This window comes from Phasianus colchicus, chromosome Z, assembly GCF_987193195.1.
Source record: "Phasianus colchicus chromosome Z, bPhaCol1.hap1.1, whole genome shotgun sequence".
Classification (NCBI taxonomy): Eukaryota; Metazoa; Chordata; class Aves; order Galliformes; family Phasianidae; genus Phasianus; species Phasianus colchicus.
The window spans coordinates 11,364,127-11,385,231 of record NC_143476.1 but is presented as its reverse complement, the minus strand read 5'-3'; the positions used below and the strand labels follow the sequence as shown (position 1 = coordinate 11,385,231).

Sequence of the window (21,105 nt, the reverse complement as noted above, 5' to 3'; positions counted from 1 at the left end):
TGCTTCCAGCAGGAGCTGACCTGCGAGACAGAGAAAGGAAACGTGGGATGAGCACCAATGCAGAAGCACAAGGCTGTGTCACCACCACGTCTTGCAGCCTTGGGAAGTCAGCTGCAACTGCAGCCTTGGTCAGAATTACAACGGGCACCGTAAATTAAGTGTGACCTCTGAAGTTGTTGCCGTGATCAGAAATAGACGCTGAAATCGCTCACATAACTGTCGGTGGTTCCCTCCAAATTCTTTTGCTTTGGGGAACAGATGGACTCGGAATGGAAGGACACGAGAAAAATGACATCTGTTTGAGCTCAGCAGACTTGAGAGGTGGGCCTGGGTGAACCTCATGAGGTTCAGCACAGCCAAGTGCAAGGTTTGGCATTTGGGCCGGAGGAATCCCAGGCATTCTTTTGTCATCGTGGTGGTTTCCAATAGACCCCAACAATGAGACATCAGGTCGCCGTGTGGGCTCCTGGGTGACACTGCCATTGCCCAGCCATTGCAGCCTAGGGGCAAATAAAGTAAAATACTTCAGAAAGATCTCACACTGATTGCATATTTTACTGTTCTTTTACACAAAACAGAAGGGGAGGACAGCAGATGCATGCAGCTGCATCAACACCCAGGCTGCTAAAGGAATGGAAAGACAGAAACATCAAATATCAATGCGTTATTCTAATGCAAGGAGGGAAGCTTTTTTCAGTGTTACTTTTTATCATTTAAAATGAGCAGTTGGCACTCTTAAAGGAAAATCCTAGGCCCCAGGTTCTGACAGTGTGGCAATCTGGCACGGACTCAGCTGTGAATGATCCAAACAGTCTGTTCCAGATTTTAACATCCCTTCTATGCATTCACAAGTTTTCTCTCTTGACTTCCCCTTACAGCCGTTAGATGCCAGCAAAACATCCCACAAACACTCCTTACCTCTGTGCACACAGGCACCCATCCAACCAGAGCCATCAGTCATTCCCAGCCATGCGCTCTTCCTCCAATCATGGTCAGCATCACACGGCCGTCACGCAGCTCACTTGACTCAGTTTTTCTCTTCTTTCTGGAGGTGTCCTTGCTTCTCAGCCTTACCTTCTCGTGATGTTTATCTCGCTCTGCAGCTCCTGCTCTGAATAGGCTTTCTTGTATTCCCACATGACAGGCACAAAATGCAGCCACAGCCCCTGCCACCAAGGTCAGCTCTTCAGCACACATTACCTGAGGAGCACTTGGCAACTCGTGCAACCTGAGCAGTGCCAGGAAGACTGTTTCACTTCTGCTTCTCCTGGCTCAGAAATTCATTTTCCTACCTAGAAAATGGGAAAAGAAAAGAAAGAAAAAAGTCCTGACATAAAGCAGACACAAGGGTTACTATGGAATTCTGGAAGGCAAGGGATTTGCCCTCTATGATGAGAAGTTGACTGCAAAGAACTCAGAAGAGCCATGAGCAGGTTGTGAACTTGTGGGTAAAATTAGGAAGTGCAGCAGTGCAGGGCTTCTGGAGGTGAGGGTCTGCTACAGCCGCCTGGAAAGAGAGCCTGTTGGTGGGAGCTGCTTACTGCAGCCAGCAGAAGCATCACACTCACTGACTCTCATCCTGATGGGGGATTCCAGTCAGTCTGGGAAATCAGCATGGCTGGCTGCAAGCAATCTGACAGACTCCTGGAGTGCAGTGAGAATCACTCTGTGGTGCAGGCATTGGGCACAGCAAGCAGAAGGGAAGCATTGCTGGACATGGTGCACACCAGGGGTTACGACAGGAGGCGGTCAGGGCTGCAGTGACCATGCCCTCCTTGAGTTGGTGATCTCAAGGAATGCGGGCCTGGCAGGAAGCAAAGGCAGGAGCCTGAACTTCAGGAGAGCCAGCTGCAGGCTGTTCCAGGAATTCTTGGACGAGATCCTCTGGACAACTGTTTGTAGGGACAAAGGGATGGAAAAGAGCTGGTCACTTTCTCAGAAAAAAACTTGCTCAGGTTGCACGCTGAGCTGCAGGAGAGGAAGGGGAGGAGGTGCCAGCACGGCTCTGCACGATGCTCTGCCACACTGGGCAGCTTGATCATGGCTCAGCAGTGGGATCAGACGAGGAGAAGGGGAGAAGGAAATCAAGGATGGGAGGGAACCATCAGACACAGTCAATAAGTGTCTGTGAAGTCTTGCAAACCAGAGATTCCCAGGTTGTTTCTGCTTTTGCAGCATTTGTGTGGTGCAGGGTGAGCAAAAGGTTCTGCTGCTTGATTCTTCTGCAGGAGCCGCCTAAAAGGGAAATGGCCACTGAGCTGCAGACCAAGCAGTACTGCCTGACGTTGGCCAGGGGGAGCTTCTCCTGCAACAGTGTGCTGATGACAGGTCTGGAGATGATCTGCACGGCCAGCTCGTAGGTGGGAGCCAGGAAAGGACACGATGGGAGGAGGGAGGTGTTAAGCAACAGCCAAGGCATCAAAATGCATCAGAAGGCCCTGAAAAGCATCACAAAGCCACAGCCAGGAAGCTTGGGAGTATCATGAGCAGCATCCAGGATGCGAGAGATTATTTGCTACCATGCCAAATGGTAGCAGAACTCCCCCTGCAGACATCCCAAAGCCAGACAAAACAGGAACAAACCTGGAGCTGTGCTGCACGCGCCCCACAGCCACAGCATTGCAAGCTGGGGTGCCTTGCTGTGTGCTGCATTCATCCCAGTCCGTGTGAATGAAGACTCTGGAGGCAGTCAAGGCGTTGGTTGAGCACAAGATTCCTTTTATTATTATATAAAGGACAGGAGGGTGTGAGAGGTCGATGGTGACAATGGGTCTCATCCTGTCTTGTCATGGAGAGAGTGGCTCAGAGCTCTCAGTGCTGCTGTCCGGTGCCTGGGACTGGAGGCCTGATTGAAAGTCCCCCTGCAAGAGGCTCTGCTCCTCTTCACTGATGCTGACCTGCTCCTGCATGGAGGTGCTGCTGTCGGGGCACTCACACTGTGCTTCAGATGGGCTGCACTGCAGAGACTCTGGGTTAAAATCCACACTTGTGACTGTGGTGTCTGGGAGGCTCAGGTCAGCAACTTCAGCAGAGCCAGGTGTAAGGAGAGCATGGACTTCGATGAGCTCCTTCTCTCCATTAATGTTGTTAGATGGAAGGCTGCTATTAGAACTGCAGCAATTTGTGCTTCCTATGAGCTCTCCACTGATGGAAGCACACAGAGCATCCTCGCTGCTTGCCCTGGATCTTGTGGGTTGGCAAGGGCTCGATTCACCTAGAAAGGATACACAGGGGTTAGTGTCAAACTTTCACAAGCTGAATTACGACAGTGGTTCTTGATCAGGGGTGAAGATTTAGGCACGGGATTGAACGCTAGAAAGAGATACATGTGCAGAGCAAGCTTGAATAGTATGTTCCTGAAAAGCAGGGATTTGGAAGCTGCATTTGCACCCTTACCTGGCAGGACTACCACTGCTGTTTCTGAGGGCTGCCTGGCATTGCGCTGCAGTTGGCGTTTGCTGCCAGAGGATGGCTTTCTGAGCCTGAAGCAGCAACACCAACTGCTAGCTGGTGATTCCTCACTCTTGCTGGGTGGATTTTGTCTGGAGAGAGAAAACAGCCAATGCTGTGAGTCGTGCGTGGTGCAGGGTGAGGGAAGAGAAGCACTGAGCTCTTCGCAGCAGTTGCTTGTTCCTAGCACTGCCTGGTTTCTGCAGGAAAACACAAAAACCCACCCAAACAATGATGCTAGGTGCTGGAAAAGAAAGTCCTCTTTACCTGTCAGATGGAAAGTCAATGACGGTGTGGAATTTGCCCTGTCCAGCTGCAGGGCTTTCTTCCACTTTGATGTCCTGGCTGCTCTCTGTCACAGGGGGAGAGCTGCTGTGGCCTCGCCTCTGTGCCTGTGCCTCCTCCAGGCTGAGCAGCTTTGTGGCAGCAGAAGAGACCCCCACAGACTTGGGCCCTGGGAGAGAATTGTGCCCTGTCAGGGAAAACCACAGGTAAGAGCGAGGATCAGAAAGCAGCAGCACAGCCACCACAGTTCTGGGGGAGGTGCTGTATTTTTCTCAGGCTTGCTTATCCCAGCCACTGGAAGAAGCGGAGCTCAAAATAACCATGTGGGCAGAGGTCAGTTTATGGCAAAGGACACGGTCATCATTAAGAGCAGCTTACTGTATCAAAATAGGCAAGGAAAAACCCAAGGAAATGGGGGCAGGGAACTGAGAAAGCTTCGCTGCCACGCTTGCATCAAGCTTTTCCTGCATGCAAACCATAATAATGACGGTTTCCTCCTTGTGAAGTTTGGGCTTGGACGTTCTCAGCATCCAGCAACAGGATGCCAGATTCTAATGGAAGTCCAGAGGTCTGCTGTCCCCTTGATGGTAAAAGAGTATCTCAAAGGTCCTGGAGAAGGCCTGCATTTGGTCAAGGTGTCAGGTCAAGATCAAGCAAATGGAGGAAGACACTCACCTGCTGCATCTGCGATGTCTGCTCCGGATTTGGAGCAGAAGAGGACGTCGGTGTGGTTGATGATGAATTCCACCACATCCGACTGCGTCTGCAGCTCCATGCAGGCAGCTCTTCCGCTGGCGCAGGCAGACTCGTTCTGCTGTGATCTGTAGAAAAGGCAGATTTTAGAAGTCATTTCTCCAAGACCGTTTCCCCGAGTCTGAATTGTTGCAGCCAAAAGCTGTCAGCTGAGGCTCTGGAGACTTCCGCAGTGGGCAATCAGTGATGCCACTGCAGAAATTCCCCTGGATGATCAAGGACACGTCAGTCCCATCTCAACAAGACTGCAGAAATTGTCACCTAGACATTGTGCCCGTGGGGTTGGAGAACAGCCCAGGCTCCTGCTCTTCTGTCAGCCACAGATTTTACAGGAGAAGAGCACATTTGATGGAGAAAAAGAGAGGACTGCTTTTCTTAACTGGAGAACAGAGGAAGTGTTGAAACAGAACCAGCAGTTTACCTTAAGAGGTTTGGAGCCCACACAATGGCTAGGTTCTTGGCATGCATGTTTGTTATCGTGGAGCTCCCAGCCAGACACGCCAAGTGTCTCATCAGGAACTCCAGTGTCCTGGAAAACAAGAGAGGCAAACGTTCAGCACCAACGAGCATGCCGTGCTGCAATTCAGAAAGCAAACCTCCATTCATGCTACTTCTTGTGATTGCTACTGTCACCGAAGATGAAGTAGATCCAACCTGACTGAGTGCCACGCTGCAGCACCAAGCCCCAGCACAGCACAGCCGCAGCCATCAGCTGCACCAAGCGTGCCCCCGTGCCCAGGAACTGACCCCATAAAGTAAGCCCATGGAGCCTTCAACCCTTCAGCATACACAGGCATCGTGTTGCCGGCGTGAGACAGAGCCTGGAACCGCATCGTTGCCCTCTGCAATGCAGCAGGGCTGAGCTCAGCAGGCTGAGGGCAGCACTGACCTGTAGTGAGGAGCGGGCAGCTGCTGGATGACGTCCTGCATTCTGAGCAGCCGCTCCTCCTCTGTAGCGGCACCAACAGCATCCTGGAGTAGTGCAGAAAGGGAGCGAGACACCAATCAGGCTAGTACACCACTGCGAGTAAACCTCGTGGGGCTGACAGCAAAAGGGCCTCCGAGCTGGGGCACTGCTGCAGCCATCTGCCAAGAGGCCCAGGAAGAGGGAAATGAAAGACGTGGCCTTGTGCTTACCGAGAACTTGCCGTACAGCTGGTGGGTGAGCAGAGGGTTCGGGAGCTCCCTGAAGTACATCTTGCAGAGGGAGCTCACGCTGTGAATGTCACGGACGGTGAGCTCAGGAATCTGCTCCGACTCAAATGCCTGCCTGGAGAGAGGGACGCAAACCCAGTTGAGCGAGAGGAAGGCAAGCCCAAAGCCACACCAGATGCACTCAGGCTGTGTCAGTCGCAGCACTCTTACCGCAGTCTCTGGATGTTGGACGCGACGCCGGACAGGCGGTATATCCCCTGCACCACGCCGTGCTGCTCAATGAACTCAGCGCAGCTCTGGAGGACCTGGGGGACTGAAGAACACGTGCCAGCCGTCAGTGGAGCTCCTGATTCAGTCGTGCTGCAGGCTGTGCTTCACATCCCATCCACTAAGCCCAGCCAGGCTTGGCTGAAGCAAATACAGATGTGCTTGTCTCTTAGGAGCATCCGCCTCACTTTATCCTTCAGCCATCAACTCCCATTACACGTGTCTCCACTGCTGTCAGCCTGCCCCCTGCTAGATATGAGCTCCCTTTCATCTTCTTTAGATGCCCAGCAGAGGAAGATCTCAGGAATGGGCAGCTCCTTACCATCACGACCGGAGTGGAGAAGATGCTCTCCCAGGTCACCGCCAAACACCCTTTCCTTCTCCACCTCCCGCTCGGTCGGTTTCTTTGGGCGGGCCTTCACCAAGGAACGAAGGAAGGTGAGGATCTTGCTGCGTTTCTTGGGCACTGCACAACAAAAGGAAGAAACCAGGTCATTTCAGGTCTGGCTCCGTTGGACGAGGCCGAGCACAGCACATTCTACAGAGCACGTCAGAACGGGAAGAACATTACCAACCAGTACATACAAAAAGGGATTTTCCCCATCTCTGGAGGAGCACAAGGCCAGGCTGGATGGGGCCCTGGGCAGCCTGGTCTAATCTGACATTAAATGTGGGGGCTGGGAGACCATCCTGAGGCAGGAGGGTTGGAGCATGATGATCCCTGAGGTCCCTTCCATCCCAAGCCATTCTATGAAGATTCTATACTTTCCCCAAGTCCAGTCATAAACACAGGAGGATTGGGCCAAATCTCTGCCCCATGGTGTGCATGAAGAATCATCAACACAGAGGACAATGTGGCATGGATAAAGGAGGTACTAAACATGGAACACACCCCAAAAAAGACTTCATTTTGCTTCCCCACACCATCAAATGTAACATCCATACCTGGCTTTGGCACTGAGTTGATGAGTGCCTCAGGAATGTTCTTATTAATGAGTTCCACACACTCCCCTGGGAAAAATCCAACCTGTAACAAGAAGAAAAGAGAGGCCAACTATTGCATGCAGCACTTCTCAGATCTGAACTGTTAAACCAAAAGCCACGTAACATTTCCCTCGGTACGTGCTTGCCTGACGTTCCATAAGACTATCCAGCAGAAAATGGCCATAGTTCACAGCATAAAGGTAATAATTTTTCAACATTTGCAGCCAAAGACAAGGTCCCCTGACACCGACACAGGGAAACTGTTTACGTCCATTAGGCATCCTGTGCATGCAGAGCAGCTCTAAGCTAAGATTCCTGCCTTTACTGCAGTTGCACTCTCCAGTCTGAAGCTTGTGCCTACCTGGAAGCCGAGCTTGCCTCTCCACCAGGGGGTCAGCTCCTTTGGTGGCATGTCGATGACACAGATGATGTCTCCCACCTGCAAGAGATTGCAGCGTCAATCCCAGCTTCAGCACGGCTGGGAGGAAAGCACAGCTCAAATGACTGCATTCTTCTGCACTGCCAAACATCGCCGAGCTTGAGAGCACTTGCACCAGTGCAGATCTGAAGGCATTTGCCACTGTAAAATTGAACAACAAGGAACACCTTGAACTGCTTACCTCAAAGGAGAGTTCATCCGCTGCCTGGGCAACGTATCTCTTAACGACATGGGCAGCAGCAATAGCTGGAACATTCACAGGTGCCACCTCATTGTCCAGCAGGGGCTTCCCCTTGTTCTCAGCCTGAAACAGAGAGCACAGGCCACGGTGAGGAGCTGGGAACCAACAAGGAGGACTTCAAGGTGAGGAGCACATCTGCAGAGAAAGCTGCAGGAAATGCACTCGGTCCTTATCATGGGCACTTCAGAAGGAACTGCAAGTCTAATAACGGCTGTTTCTCTCCCTGGTGTGCAGCAGGCACACGCCAGCAAAGATGCATCTCTCCCCACCCAGACTAATCAGCAATGGCACTGACGCAGACAGGTGGCCTTGTCCATTTTGCCCCCTCCTTTCCTGCGCTCTTTGTGCAGGAAGGCTGACTGTTTCAGATGCTAGGAGACCGTGAAGAGGGAAACCAAAGCTACGGCTGCAGTTACAAGGTGCAAACAGTGCCACTGCAGGCACAAAGCAGCTCTCTTGAGCAGTCCAACCAACAGCGAGGCCAAACAGAGCAGAGAATGATTGTTGTTTCTGCAGCCATTTCAAGGGAAAAGTCAGTAGAGGACAAACACCACAGCCGAGATGGCTCTGGTACTTTGATAAACTTGCCACGCTTGCACTACTGTCTTGCCACAGAGGAGCTCTCTTGGAAAGCAGGAGAGCACATCTGCGGCTCACTCTGCTGGCTGCAGTCAGGGAACAAAGACCAATCAGAGCTTCATACTCTACCTCTGTCCATGCCAGGTCAGGCCCACAGCTGATCTCGCTGCACGCCACAGCCATCAGCGTAGGTGTGACAAGCTGGAACTGAAAAGAAACACCCTTTTATTTTCTCTGTTCACATCTCTGCTGTGCTCCCTACAGCTGTCGGGCACACTCACACAGCCCAAGCACGCCTGCTGGTGTCCCTGGTGATGCTGTGCAGCTCTGCACAAGCTGGGGCTAGGACTCTTTGCCTAAGGGATTGGTTTCCTGTAGACCAGCTGGTCACAGCACCACAGACAGCATCCTTCTGAGGGCTGAGCTGCAGAGCACGTGGAGAAAACCCACACGTGACCAGCGTCCCATCAAAGCTGGATGAGGCTGTGCTACTAAACACGGGGCGTCACGGGCTGCTAAAGCATGTGGGGGGACAAAGCATGGCAGGTACCTGGCAAGAGATCAGAACGAGGGAGAGAAATCTCTCGAATCCGCAGCCGTTCCTTGTCACTTTGCTCTGATCTTCCACGAGCAAAAGCTGCACCAGGGAAGCAGGCAGAGGGTGGAGAGAGGAGAGAGAAAGAGCAGGTCAGTTTGCTTCCACGGTTTAGCAAAGAATACGAGGGAAAATCCAAAATCTGCCCTCCCTCAACTTAAAAACTTAAGTTTTCAACTTAAAACCATTTCCCCTTGTTCTGCTGTTATCTACCCTTTCAAAGAGTTGATTCCCCTCCTCTTTTTAGGCTCCCTTTAGGTACTGAAGGCTGCCATGAGGTCACCCCACAGCCTTCTTTTCTCCAGGCTGAACAAGCCCAGCTCCCTCAGCCTGTCTTGGCAGGGGAGGTGCTCCTGTCCCCTGATCATCTCTGTGGCTCGCCTCTGGACCCTCTCCAACAGCTCCCTGTCTTTCTGGACACTGTACTGCAGCTGGGGCCTCACAAGAGCAGAGCAGGGGGGGACGATCACCTCCCTGTCCCTCATGGCCACCCCTCTGCTGATGGAGATAATGTGAGCCTATGAGCTCCGCCAGCCAGCAGTTCTCAGCACTCACTGTCCCCCCGTCTCTCCCACACTGTCTCAGCTTACCTACAAGGTGCTGCACAGGACGGTGTGAAGACAAAGGGACGCAGTCGGTGCACAAGTGCAACAAGCGAGCTGCTCAGTCAGAGCTCCAGCGCTCCAATGAAGGGACGCAGCACGCACTGCTCCTCCCCTCATTCTAGCCCTTATGACATCACTGAGGGCCACCAGGCTGCTCCACCACGACGGACAGGGTGGGGAGGCAAGACCAGTCACAAGGGCAGAAGATTCCAACAGCCCAGCCCAACGTTCTGGAATCAGGGGCTGCTTGGAATTCTACCCCAGCCAAATCCTGGAGAAGCTGGCACGGGGTCGTCATGACCAAAGCGCAGGACCTGGCGCTTGCTCTTGTTGAGCCTCGCACAACTGGCCTCAGTGCATCCCTCTGGAGGGCCTTCCTGCCCTCAGCCAGATGGACGCTTCCTCCCAGCAGCGTACCTTGCAGTGCTGGGCCCATGTCAAATCCACACTAGAGTGGGTTTTGTTACATTCAAGGGCATGTTGCAGCACCCATCTATTTCACCTGGAAGGAAATAAAGCAGGAGATGGGAGAAACACAGAACTACTGCCAGACTGCTTTATCACTTTCTCAGCCCAACTTCCCTTGCCTCATCCCCTACCCCAACTCCTGGCTGATGCCCACGGGCTGATAGTTGGATCTCAAGTCCATAGGACTCCTTTCACAGGGCTCCATCAAAAAGGCTGTCACACTTGTTCCGTACACTCACACTGACCCAGCAGTGGTATCACAGTCACTTAACACACACACAACAACCAAACCCCGAGCATGCACATCCCTTCCTGCGTGACTGCAGCCCACAGCTCCCCTTCACACCTCCGTGGATCTCTGGTGTTTTACACTGATGCAGCCTCGCTGCAGCTCCGTGGCTGTCACACAAGGCCTGCAGGACCTCTTTCTCTGCAAACCCCGTCTGCAGGCATTGGTTCACGAGGTTCACCTCCTGCCCTCCTGAGCAAAAACAAGCACTAAGAACAAGAGCAAAGCACGCTGGACTCGACCTGGCTGGATCCCCAACCCTCAGTCCTGTCAGTCGTACCCTGGTGTGGAGACTCATCCCCAAAGCCTGGCTGGACATCAGCACAGGCATCATTCTTCAAACGCCCCATCCAAGCAGCAAGGGATCAAAGCGTTGGCACAGCTGAAACAGAAATGCTGTGTGAGTTTCCTGTTAGCACTGAGCAGGAACAAATCTACCGCTGAGCAGCAGGATGTGAGACAAGCAGCAGAAGACACCCAACCTGCAGAACCAGCTCGTTTGGGGTCGGTCCAGATGTTTGTCTGCTCCCTTCCCTGGCCCAGGTCAAGCTTGTGAGCTGCTCCTCCTTTGTGCAGGGGGAAATGGTGCAGATGCCATGTGGTGGCTATGCACAGCATGCCTTGGACTTGCTTTTCCTCTCTCCACCTGCCATTAGCAAACAGCATCTCCAGCCTCCAGAGATCACTGAGTCCAACCCCTGCACAACAGTGAAAAAAAAGATATGATAAGGGGTTCTTAAAGCACAGCATCTGTAATCAGATCAGACTCCTGCACTGTGAAGACTTCCATGAGTATTCCTGCAGAGTGCATCACTTAGTCTCTCTTTAGCCTTGTGTTCATGGTTTTCCTGTTAGAACTTGTCTAAACACTGCCTGTAATCGTGGTTATGCTAGAAGCATTTGGATTTCTTGATCCTTAGTGTGATTTCAATAACAAATTTAGATGTTTTTTGTTAGGGACAGCTTTCAATTTCTCAACTGAAATTTCAATATTGCATTAGGTGTTGACAACCACGGGGCTGCAGTACAGAGAATTACAGGAAGATTAATTTCTCCATCTCCATGCTCCTAGACATTTATGGTTACAGTGATGTAGTTATATACAAAGTTGCAAGATACCAAAGCTAGAATAACCTCTTGGTGCAGCAGGATGTCTGGAGCCCAAGTGCAGAGTCTCAGTGTTCCCAAGCCTTGAAGAGGTGCACCGTATGTGCTGGGGCTGATGACACAGACACTGGAGCAAGGCCAGTGTGACGTTAGAAACTTGACCAGCAGCTGATCTGTTGTCAGCCATTTCTGGACACAAACGGGATCTGGTCGACTTAGGACATGACCTTTGGGCTGGAGAGCAACTCCCCGAGGAATCACACAGCCACTGCAGACCGTTGGCAAGAACCCCATACCAAAACAGCTCATCTGCAATCAGTTTTTAATCTGTGCAGCAGTGATTGGAACAGGCGCACGCTCTCTGCAATTGCAGGAATGCTCACAAGTGGAATGTGCATCACCTGTGTGCTCCAGCTCTTCTGTCTGCATGCTAGGAGCAGTGATCCCCCTGCACCCAGGGCTGCAATAAAGTCCTGTGGGCTTTCTAACCTGCCCACCAGCAGCCCAGGCTGCCCAGAGCCACATCCAGCCTGGCCTTGGATGCCTGCAGGGATGGGGCATCCACAGCCTCCCTGGGCAACCTGTTCCAGTGCCTCACCACCCTCTGGCTGAAAAACTTCCTCCTCACATCCAACCTAAACCTCAACAGCCCCCGTCTCAGTTTAAAGCCATTCCCCACTTGTCCCATCACTGTCCACCCTCCAAAACAAAACACCTCGGCTGTTCAACACTGAAAGAGCAAAATAACCCACAGCTCTTACTTCCACTGTATGCATTTAATTCCAAACTTAAGGTCACAGGTTAATTACTCAGGTGATCCTTCCTGACAGAAGAACTACTCGTAGTGATGTGTAGGAGTAAGGAACTGTTTGAAAAGGTCATGGACATATTAGAACTTGCAGCATTTATCTTAATAGATGCCTACATTGCAAAGCATTTTGTAAAACACACGTTACAAGTACTGTGCATTGGATTACACTATATCAAACTCTAAGTAACAATACAGGTTGCTTTTAAATCTACACTTGCATGTTTTCTTCTAACTCCTTGATAAAATTCCTTACTACCTTCAGTTTTATAGCCAAAGCAGTGTTTGAGCTGGTAATGTACTCTTGAACAGCACTGCTGCCTTCAGCATTTGTATGTTTAGATATGAAATGAGAATTTGGTCATTATTTCACGATGAGAGAATCTTATACGACAAAACAGAATTACAAAAATCTGACAATACTGTAAAATGCCAGCGTAAGAATGTGGCTCTGATTTTTTTTTCTTTTTTAATGGTGAGTGTACCATTAATTCAAGACAAGAATTTTGTTTGTAAGTCGATCTCTATAACTGTTCTTGGCATCATTCTGTAGGATGAACTAGATACATGGAATTTGGCACTGGCTCCCCAGGGCAGTGGTTTGGCACTGAGCTGACAAAGGCCAAAGAGCATTTGCACAATGCTCTCAGACACAGGGCTTGACCCATAGGAGGTCCGGTGTGGAACCAGGAGGTGGAATACATGATCCTCGAGGTGCCTTCCAAATAAAGATATTCCATGATCCTCTAATACTTATATTCCCAAGTCCTGTACGCAGTGCTCAGGTGCTGAATTGAAAGGTTCCATGAAACAGTGAGGTATCTATGTCCCTTTACCACTCAGTTAGTCAATTTGCCACATGGATCTTTTATCCAGTCACATTAGAAAACACTCAAAGTATTTCCTTCAGTCTTCCATTCTGATAGAGCTTTCTGGAGCAAATAAAGAGTTGCAACTCAGAATGTCCACACCTCCCTTCCTGCACCCTGCATACTTTTTTCATTGCACTGTGATTACGTACCATTATATTGTCACCCTCATTCTGTCATTATCTAGGCAGTTTACTGCCATTAAATTTTCCAGCAACAGATGCCCTCAAGTACAATTCCAGTCTGAAGTGTGTTCCACCAGATGACAACTGGGAATGTCTTTCTCTCACCATTAGAACCATTGCACCTCTGACTAAACACATAGCTAAGCACCACTGAAAACCTAGGTGCAATTTCTGCAGTGCACAGACCAACTACGTGTTGATTAACATTCAGAGAGATTGTGCAGGTGTCCTTTTAGGAACTGGCCTACAGTATGCTAAGAGGGATGGATGTGGGGATATTAGGATAACGTGCCCTCTGCTTTTTAAGACAGCCCCAGCAGAGCAGGTCAGCAGGCTGAAGAGCTGAGTGGGTCACCAGGGCTCAGAGACTTCACTCGGCCATCTGAAAGTTGAGGGACTTCAGCCCAAGCTGCCCTTTTCCATGCAGGCAAGGAGGCCAAGAGAAGGTGGATCGGCACGGTTCTGGTGCAGACAGGGGCTGCAGTGTGAGCAGGCCTACACAGACAAGGCTGTGCCCACACAGAGTGACAGCAGCTTTCGCTGTGAGCAGATTCCCAGGGGGCCTGAGCCATGGCAGTTCTTGATGGCAGCATGTTCCAATCAGCCCTGGAAGTCTTCTCTGGACGTCTGTCGCATTCTGGAATCCACACTGAGGACGCAGTCGCTGTGTCAGAGCAGCTGGCAGAGTCACGGGGAACCGTGACGTAGTTGGCCCAGGGAGCAACAACAAGGCCTGCACTGCTCAGCCAGCCCAGGCCAAAGGGGAGCACGAGAGAGAGCAGAGGAGAGAGGGGGGGAAAGAGGGCCAGGAAGGAAAGGCCTGTGCCTGAATGGACGTGTAGCAGCAGCTGCTGACAGCAAACTCGGTGATGGCAGGGGCACAGCAGAGCAGTGCAATGCTGGCAGCTTCCTGTGTCTTTCACACAGGCACTGCAGACATGGCCAGCACTGGGAGATCAGCAGAACTGCTGCACACCTCTGCCAGCCCAGGCCAGAGGAGTGCAGAACAGTGAGCTGCTGCTGAGGGGAGAGAGGATGGCCTGAGAGCTGACCTGAGAGGCAGGGCTGGCTGTGTTACAGCAGCCTCTGTGTCCTCCTCCTGTGTCTGTGAGGGCCAGAGGGCCAGAAGAGAACATGCCCAGACAACGAAGCCCTGCTGTCCTCTGCTGCTCAGCTGGAGAGATGTTCCGCCTTCCTGAAGGACGCTGATCCAAAGGGAAGGAATCAAAGGAAGTCCAGGCTGGCTGTCCTTGTGGGCATCAGCTGCTGGCAGCTGCCTCTGTGCTGCCATGGGCAGGGCACAGCACACACAGTGTTTGCAGTTCCCTGTGTGACACTGGCCCTGGTGACCTGACAGCCATAGGGAGACAAGAGAAAGAGCTGCCTCCCTCTGCCAGATGAGGCAAAGGTGAGAATCCCAGAATCACAGCATGGCCCGGCTTGGAAAGGAGCTCAAGGTTCATGAATCTCCAACCCTTGGCTCTCCAAGGGTGCACAGGGGGCTTTGTTCTCCCTGTGGTGCAGCTTCAGTGCCAACTCACAGCTGAGCTGGTTGGCACACTGTGACAGCCTGCCGCTCTGAAGCTCTTGGGGCAGTGCTCAGTTCTTTCTGAAGTACTCTGGAAATGCTGCTTCTCCTTCACCAAGTCTGTTTCCAGACAGACGTCTTTTTCTCCTCTGTACACACAAACAGTATCTTGTAACTCCCTGGCACAGTGCTCAGAAGTGATACTTCTGGAAGCACGTCAGAGAAAAGTGGCCTTGTCCCAGTGGACTTTCAGAGCAGATGAGAACAAGTCTTGGTTGACGGCTTTCTTCTGCTTCTGGAACTGCACAGGCAGGTTGTGTGTTGTCATACTTTATGCCAAAGTGCCAAACTGAAGCAGTTTCTGCAACTTCTTTTTTTCATACTTGTCACTCTTTGCTGAGACCTTAACTTAGTCATTTTTAATGCGCTCTCATCTAAACTACTGTGTCCTCCAGTGTCAGTGTTGTATGAATCAGGACTGTGGGATTTCATCAGTGAAAGGATTCTGCTCTAATGACTGTCATTCTAGAGCTGATATTGTTTCTACCGCATCAGGCTTGCATGAAGCATCTTTGATCAACAGAGAAATCAGAAAAATTGCTTTTCCTATTGCAGTTTCCTTTTAACTAGTGATGAAAGCTGTCAGTTTATTTTTGGCACCAGAAATCCTGGGATGCAACCAGGTTAGATAAGAAGTGACACTGAGTCAACAGTAAGGGAACACAGATGAGATAGCATCACACAGCTCTGGAAAAGATGTTCCAGCTCTGTGTCTACCTACACCTTCAGGAGATGAAAAGTACTGGCTTACTGAGGTGTCCTGGGTTGCAGGTTCTGTTAATCTCCATTTTTGGAAGAGCTGCTTGCAATAAATACCTTGTAAGGTGAATGAGCTTGATAGAAGTAGGGTGTGAAAGAGATGGATTTGCTGTTTCCCTGAAGGTGCAGGAGTATTGCTGTGCCTACAGTCAGTAAACAAGGCAGAAATCACTGTGTTCCTCAGAATGAAAAAGAATAAAAATCTTTTTGGGAGTGACAGCATGCCTGAATGAAGCACAAATCTAAACATTTAAAATAAGGGCTAGTGTCAAAGGGACTTGCAGTATTTCTCGAGAAGAAATATTTGATGCTTCTTTAGGAAAGTCATCATAACAAAAGTGTACTGATGTCTCTGCTGAGGATTTCCTTGGTTCCAGCCTGAAGGTGTGCGCAGGCATGAGCAGGCAGTGCTGAGCTGCAGGTGAGTGCCTGTGTCCCACAGCAGGAAACCCGTGGATGTCTTCAGGGGTTTGAAATGGGCAGAGCTGTAAAACCTGCAGGCTTTCACTGAAATTGTTCTCTGCTTTATTTTGTAATCTTAGTTTCACCAATGTTTTCCAATATTATTTTCGTAGGAATGCAGATACATGGGATAGGATTTAAAGTTTTTATGGTGCTGCTGTATAATTTTCTGTGGTCATCATAAGCCAATAAGAAAAAATAAATGGTAATCAGGCAATCTATTAACAACCTGTGGCACGTGTCAAAACAATGAAATTCCTTGCAGGAAGACAATATTGCTATATAATAATGTGGCTATCCAAAACTGTTAATTATACTTGATGAGCTGGAGATAATCCTGAAATGCGGGACTTTGATCTTAGCCAAGAATAATACAAGTTATTATCGTTCTTAAATTGGCAGCTGCTATCAAAAGCCTGTGTCTTATTTCCCTTTTAGTAACACTGGCTAAATCAGAGAAAGTGATAAAAGAATTTCATGATTGCAGCTTAGGGATTCTTTCCCACTTGACCAGAAGTAATCAATGTCCAAAAATGTCTGTAAATACTTTTTCTATGTTATTTTGCAAGATGTATTGATATTTGAGATGAATGGCAAAAACATTTTGCGTACATAGATAAGCAGTGCAAATTTCCTGGATAGTTTTAGAGAAAAAAGCTCCAGTTATCTGATCATTGCCATACAGAAATAAGATTTACAGAAAAATTCTCATTATTATTATTCATGCATGAATAAGTTCAAAAAAGAGATGTGGGGGATGTTGTTTCAATTCCAGGTGATTGTAGGAAAAACTGTCAGGATGGAAAGGCTAGTGTCTCCATGGGCAAAGAAAAACTTCTGTTTTCATGATCCCTTTGTGTTTGAGTGCAAGAGGCCATGAGGAGAGTGTGCCCTAAACTTGGACCCTTTTTGACCATTGCAGCAGAGATGGAGAAGTGTTCAACCTTCTAGAAGGACATCATGACAAAGATATGTAATGAAAATAAGTCCAGGTTGGCTGTCCTTGTGGGCATCAGCTGCTGACATTTGCATAGTTGTTGCTATGGAAATGGCAGAAAAGCTGGAATGTTGCATTTCTTTGTGTGACACAAGCACTGGTGAATTCAGAGCCAGAGGGGTATAACAGAAAGAGCATCACCTCCCTGCCAGATTAGGAAAAGGTGACTGGGATGTTGTTTCAGTTGCTGCTGATGGCAGGAAGGACTGTAAGGATGGAAAGGCTGGTGTTTGCCATGGGCAGGGAAACACATCTGGTTTTCATTTTTTCATTCTCTTTGAGTGCCAGATAAACAGGGGAGAGTGTGCCCTCACCTTGTAACTCCCCTGCCCTCTTCTGCTGAGATGGTGAAATGTCCCAGCTTCTAGAAGGACATCAGGACAAAGATATGTAATGAAAATCAGTCCAGGCTGGCAGTCCTTGTGGGCATCAGCTGCTGGCATCTGCATTGCTGCTGCCATGAGCATGGCACAGCAGGTAAAAGATTGCTTTTCCTTGTGTGACACAGGAGCTCTTGACCTGACAGCCAGAGCGATGCAATAGAAAGAGCTGCAACCTCTGGCAGACATGGCAAAGGTGAGTGGGATGTTGTTTCAATTAGTGCAGATGTCAGGAAGGACTATAAGGATGGAAAGGCTGGTGTTTGCCATGGGCAGGGAAACACATCTGGTTTTCATTTTCTCTTACTCTTTGAGTGCCAGATAAACAAGGGAGAGTGTGCCCTCACCTTGGAAATCTCCTGCCTTTTGCTCTCGAGATGGAGAAATGTTCCAGCTTGTAGAAGGCCATCAGGACAAAGATATGCAATGAAAATAAGTCCAGGCTGGCAGTCCTTGTGGGCATCAGCTGCTGACATCTGCATTGCTGCTGCCATGAGCATGGCACAGCAGGTAAAAGATTGCTTTTCCTTGTGTGACATAGTCTCTGTTGACTTAAAAGCAAGAGGGATGCGATAGAAAGAGCTGCAACCTCTGCCAGACATGGCAAAGGTGAGTGGGATGTTGTTTCAGTTGCTGCTGATGTCAGGAAGGACTGTAAGGATGGAAAGGCTGGTGTATGCCATGGGCAGGGAAACACATCTGGTTTTCATTTTCTCTTTCTCTTTGAGTGCCAGATAAACAGGGGAGAGTGTGCCCTCACCTTGTAACTCCCCTGCCCTCTTCTGCTGAGATGGTGAAATGTCCCAGCTTCTAGAAGGACATCAGGACAAAGATATGCAATGAAAATAAGTCCAGGCTGGCAGTCCTTGTGGGCATCAGCTGCTGACATCTGCATTGTTCTTGCCATGAGCATGGCACAGCAGGTAAACGATTGCTTTTCCTTGTGTGACACAGGAGCTCTTGACTTGAAAGCTAGAGGGATGCAATAGAAAGAGCTGCAACCTCTGCCAGACATGGCAAAGGTGAGTGGGATGTTGTTTCAATTAGTGCTGATGTCAGGAAGGACTGCAAGGATGGACAGGCTGGTGTTTGCCATGGGCGGGGAAACACATCTGGTTTTCATTTTCTCTTTCTCTTTGAGTGCCAGATACACAGGGGAGAGTGTGCCCTCACCTTGGAACTCTCCTGCCCTCTGCTGCTGAGATGGAGAAATGTTCCAGCTTGTAGAAGGACATCAGGACAAAGATATGCAATGAAAATAAGTCCAGGCTGGCTGTCCTTGTGGGCATCAGCTGCTGGCATGTGCATTGCTGCTGCCATGAGCATGGCACAGCAGGTAAAAGATTGCTTTTCCTTGTGTGACACAGGAGCTTTTGATGTGAAAGCAAGAGGGATGCAATAGAAAGAGCTGCAACCTCAGGCAGACATGGCAAAGTTGAGTGGGATGTTGTTTCAATTAGTGCTGATGTCAGGAAGGACTGTAAGGATGGAAAGGCTGGTGTTTGCCATGGGCAGGGAAACACATCTGGTTTTCATTTTCTCTTTCTCTTTGAGTGCCAGATAAACAGGGGAGAGTGTGCCCTCACCCTGGAACTCTCCTGCCCTCTGCTGCTGAGATGTAGAAATGTTTCAGCTTCTAGAAGGACATCAGGACAAAGATATGTAATGAAAATAAGTCCAGGCTGGCTGTCCTTGTGGGCATCAGCTGCTGGCATCTGCATTGCTGCTGCCATGAGCATGGCACAGCAGGTAAAAGATTGCTTTTCCTTGTGTGACACAGGAGCTTTTGATGTGAAAGCAAGAGGGATGCAATAGAAAGAGCTGCAAACTCTGCCATACATGGCAAAGGTGAGTGGGATGTTGTTTCAATTAGTGCTGATGTCAGGAGGACTGTAAGGATGGAAGGTCTGGTGTTTGCCATGGGCTGGGAAACACATCTGGTTTTCATCTTCTCTTTCTCTTTGAGTGCCTGATAAGCAGGGGAGAGTGTGCCTTCACCTTGGACCCATCCTGCCCTCTGCTGCTCAGAGGGAGAAATGTTCCAGTTTCTAGAAGGACATCAGGACAAAGATATGTAATGAAAATAAGTCCAGGCTGGCTGTCCTTGTGGGCATCAGCTGCTGGCATCTGCATTGCTGCTGCCATGAGCATGGCACAGCAGGTAAAAGATTGCTTTTCCTTGTGTGACACAGGAGCTCTTGTCTTGAAAGCATCAGTGATGCAATACAAAGAGCTGCAAACTCAGCCAGACATGGCAAAGGTGAGTGGGATGTTGTTTCAATTAGTGCTGAAGTTAGGAAGACTGTAAGGATGGAAAGGCTGGTGTTTGTCATGGGCTGGGAAACACATCTTGTTTCCATTTTCTCTTTCTCTTTGAGTGCCAGATAAAGAGCAGAGTGTGCCCTCACCTTGGACCCATCCTGCCCTCTGCTGCTCAGAGTGAGAAATGTCCCAGCTTGTAGAAGGACATCAGGACAAAGATATGCAATGAAAATAAGTCCAGGCTGGCTGTCCTTCTGGGCATCAGCTGCTGGAAACTGCATTGCTTCTGCCATGAGCATGGCACAGCAGGTAAAAGATTGCTTTTCCTTGTGTGACACAAGAGCTCTTGACTTGAAAGCTAGAGGGATGCAATAGAAAGAGCTGCAACCTCTGCCAGACATGGCAAAGGTGAGTGGGATGTTGTTTCAGTTGCTGCTGATGTCAGGAAGGACTGTAAGGATGGAAAGGCTGGTGTTTGCCATGGGCAGGGAAACACATCTGGTTTTCATTTTCTCTTTCTCTTTGAGTGCCAGATAAACAGGGGAGAGTGTGCCCTCACCTTGTAACTCCCCTGCCCTCTTCTGCTGAGATGGAGAAATGTTCCAGCTTCTAGGAGGACATCAGGACAAAGATATGTAATGAAAATAAGTCCAGGCTGGCTGTCCTTGTGGGCATCAGCTGCTCGCATCTGCATTGCTGCTGCCATGAGCATGGCAAAGAAGGTAAATGGTTGCTTTTCCTTGTGTGACACAGGAGCTCTTGACTTGAAAGCTAGTGGGATGCAATAGAAAGAGCTGCAACCTCTGCCAGACATGGCAAAGGTGAGTGGGATGTTGTTTCATTTAGTGCTGAAGTCAGGAGGACTGTAAGGATGGAAAGGCTGGTGTTTGCCATGGGCAGGGAAACACATCTGGTTTTCATTTTCTCTTTCTCTTTTTGTGCCAGATAAACAGTGGAGAGTGTGCCCTCAGCTTGGACCCATCCTGCCCTCTGCTGCTCAGAGGGAGAAATGTCCCAGCTTCTGGAAGGACATCAGGACAAAGATATGTAATGAAAATAAGTCCAGGCTGGCTGTCCTTGTGGGCATCAGCTGCTGGCATCTGTATTGCTGCTGCCATGAGCATGGCACAGCAGGTAAAAGATTGCTTTTCCTTGTGTGACACAGGAGCTCTTGACTTGAAAGCTAGAGGGATGCAATAGAAAGAGCTGCAACATCTGCCAGACATGGCAAAGGTGAGTGGGATGTTGTTTCAATTAGTGCTGATGTCAGGAAGGTGAGTAAGGATGGAAAGTCTGGTGTTTGCCATGGGCAGGGAAACACATCTGGTTTTCATGTTCTCTTTGTCTTTGTGTGCCAGATAAACAGGGGAGAGTGTGCCCTCACCTTGGACCCCTCCTGCCCTCTGCTGCTGAGATGGAGAAATGTTCCAGCTTGTAGAAGGACATCAGGACAAAGATATGCAATGAAAATAAGTCCAGGCTGGCTGTTTTTGTGGGCATCAGCTGCTCGCATCTGCATTGCTGCTGCCATGAGCATGGCAAAGCAGGTAAAAGATTGCTTTTCCTTGTTTGACACAG

The 21,105-nt window shown here is 49.7% G+C and overlaps 1 protein-coding gene and 1 long non-coding RNA gene across 2 annotated transcripts; both read right to left on the bottom strand.

Moving 5' to 3' along the window:
* Nucleotides 1-3,064: 3,064 nt before the first annotated feature.
* LOC149912509 (uncharacterized) lies at nt 3,065-3,917 on the bottom strand. The gene is made up of 3 exons (XR_016462261.1): nt 3,718-3,917; nt 3,397-3,542; nt 3,065-3,214 (listed from the first exon to the last, which is right to left on the bottom strand). It is a non-coding gene; the product is annotated as an uncharacterized LOC149912509 (long non-coding RNA).
* Nucleotides 3,918-4,423: 506 nt separating this feature from the next.
* LOC149912508 (rho GTPase-activating protein 32-like) lies at nt 4,424-7,306 on the bottom strand (the record flags this gene model as incomplete). Its single annotated transcript, XM_090131130.1, has 8 exons — nt 7,256-7,306; nt 6,856-6,937; nt 6,233-6,376; nt 5,854-5,956; nt 5,626-5,758; nt 5,378-5,460; nt 4,910-5,017; nt 4,424-4,556 (listed from the first exon to the last, which is right to left on the bottom strand). Coding segments are annotated over exons 1-8 (837 nt in total), but the record flags the coding sequence as incomplete, so codon positions are not given.
* Nucleotides 7,307-21,105: the final 13,799 nt, after the last annotated feature.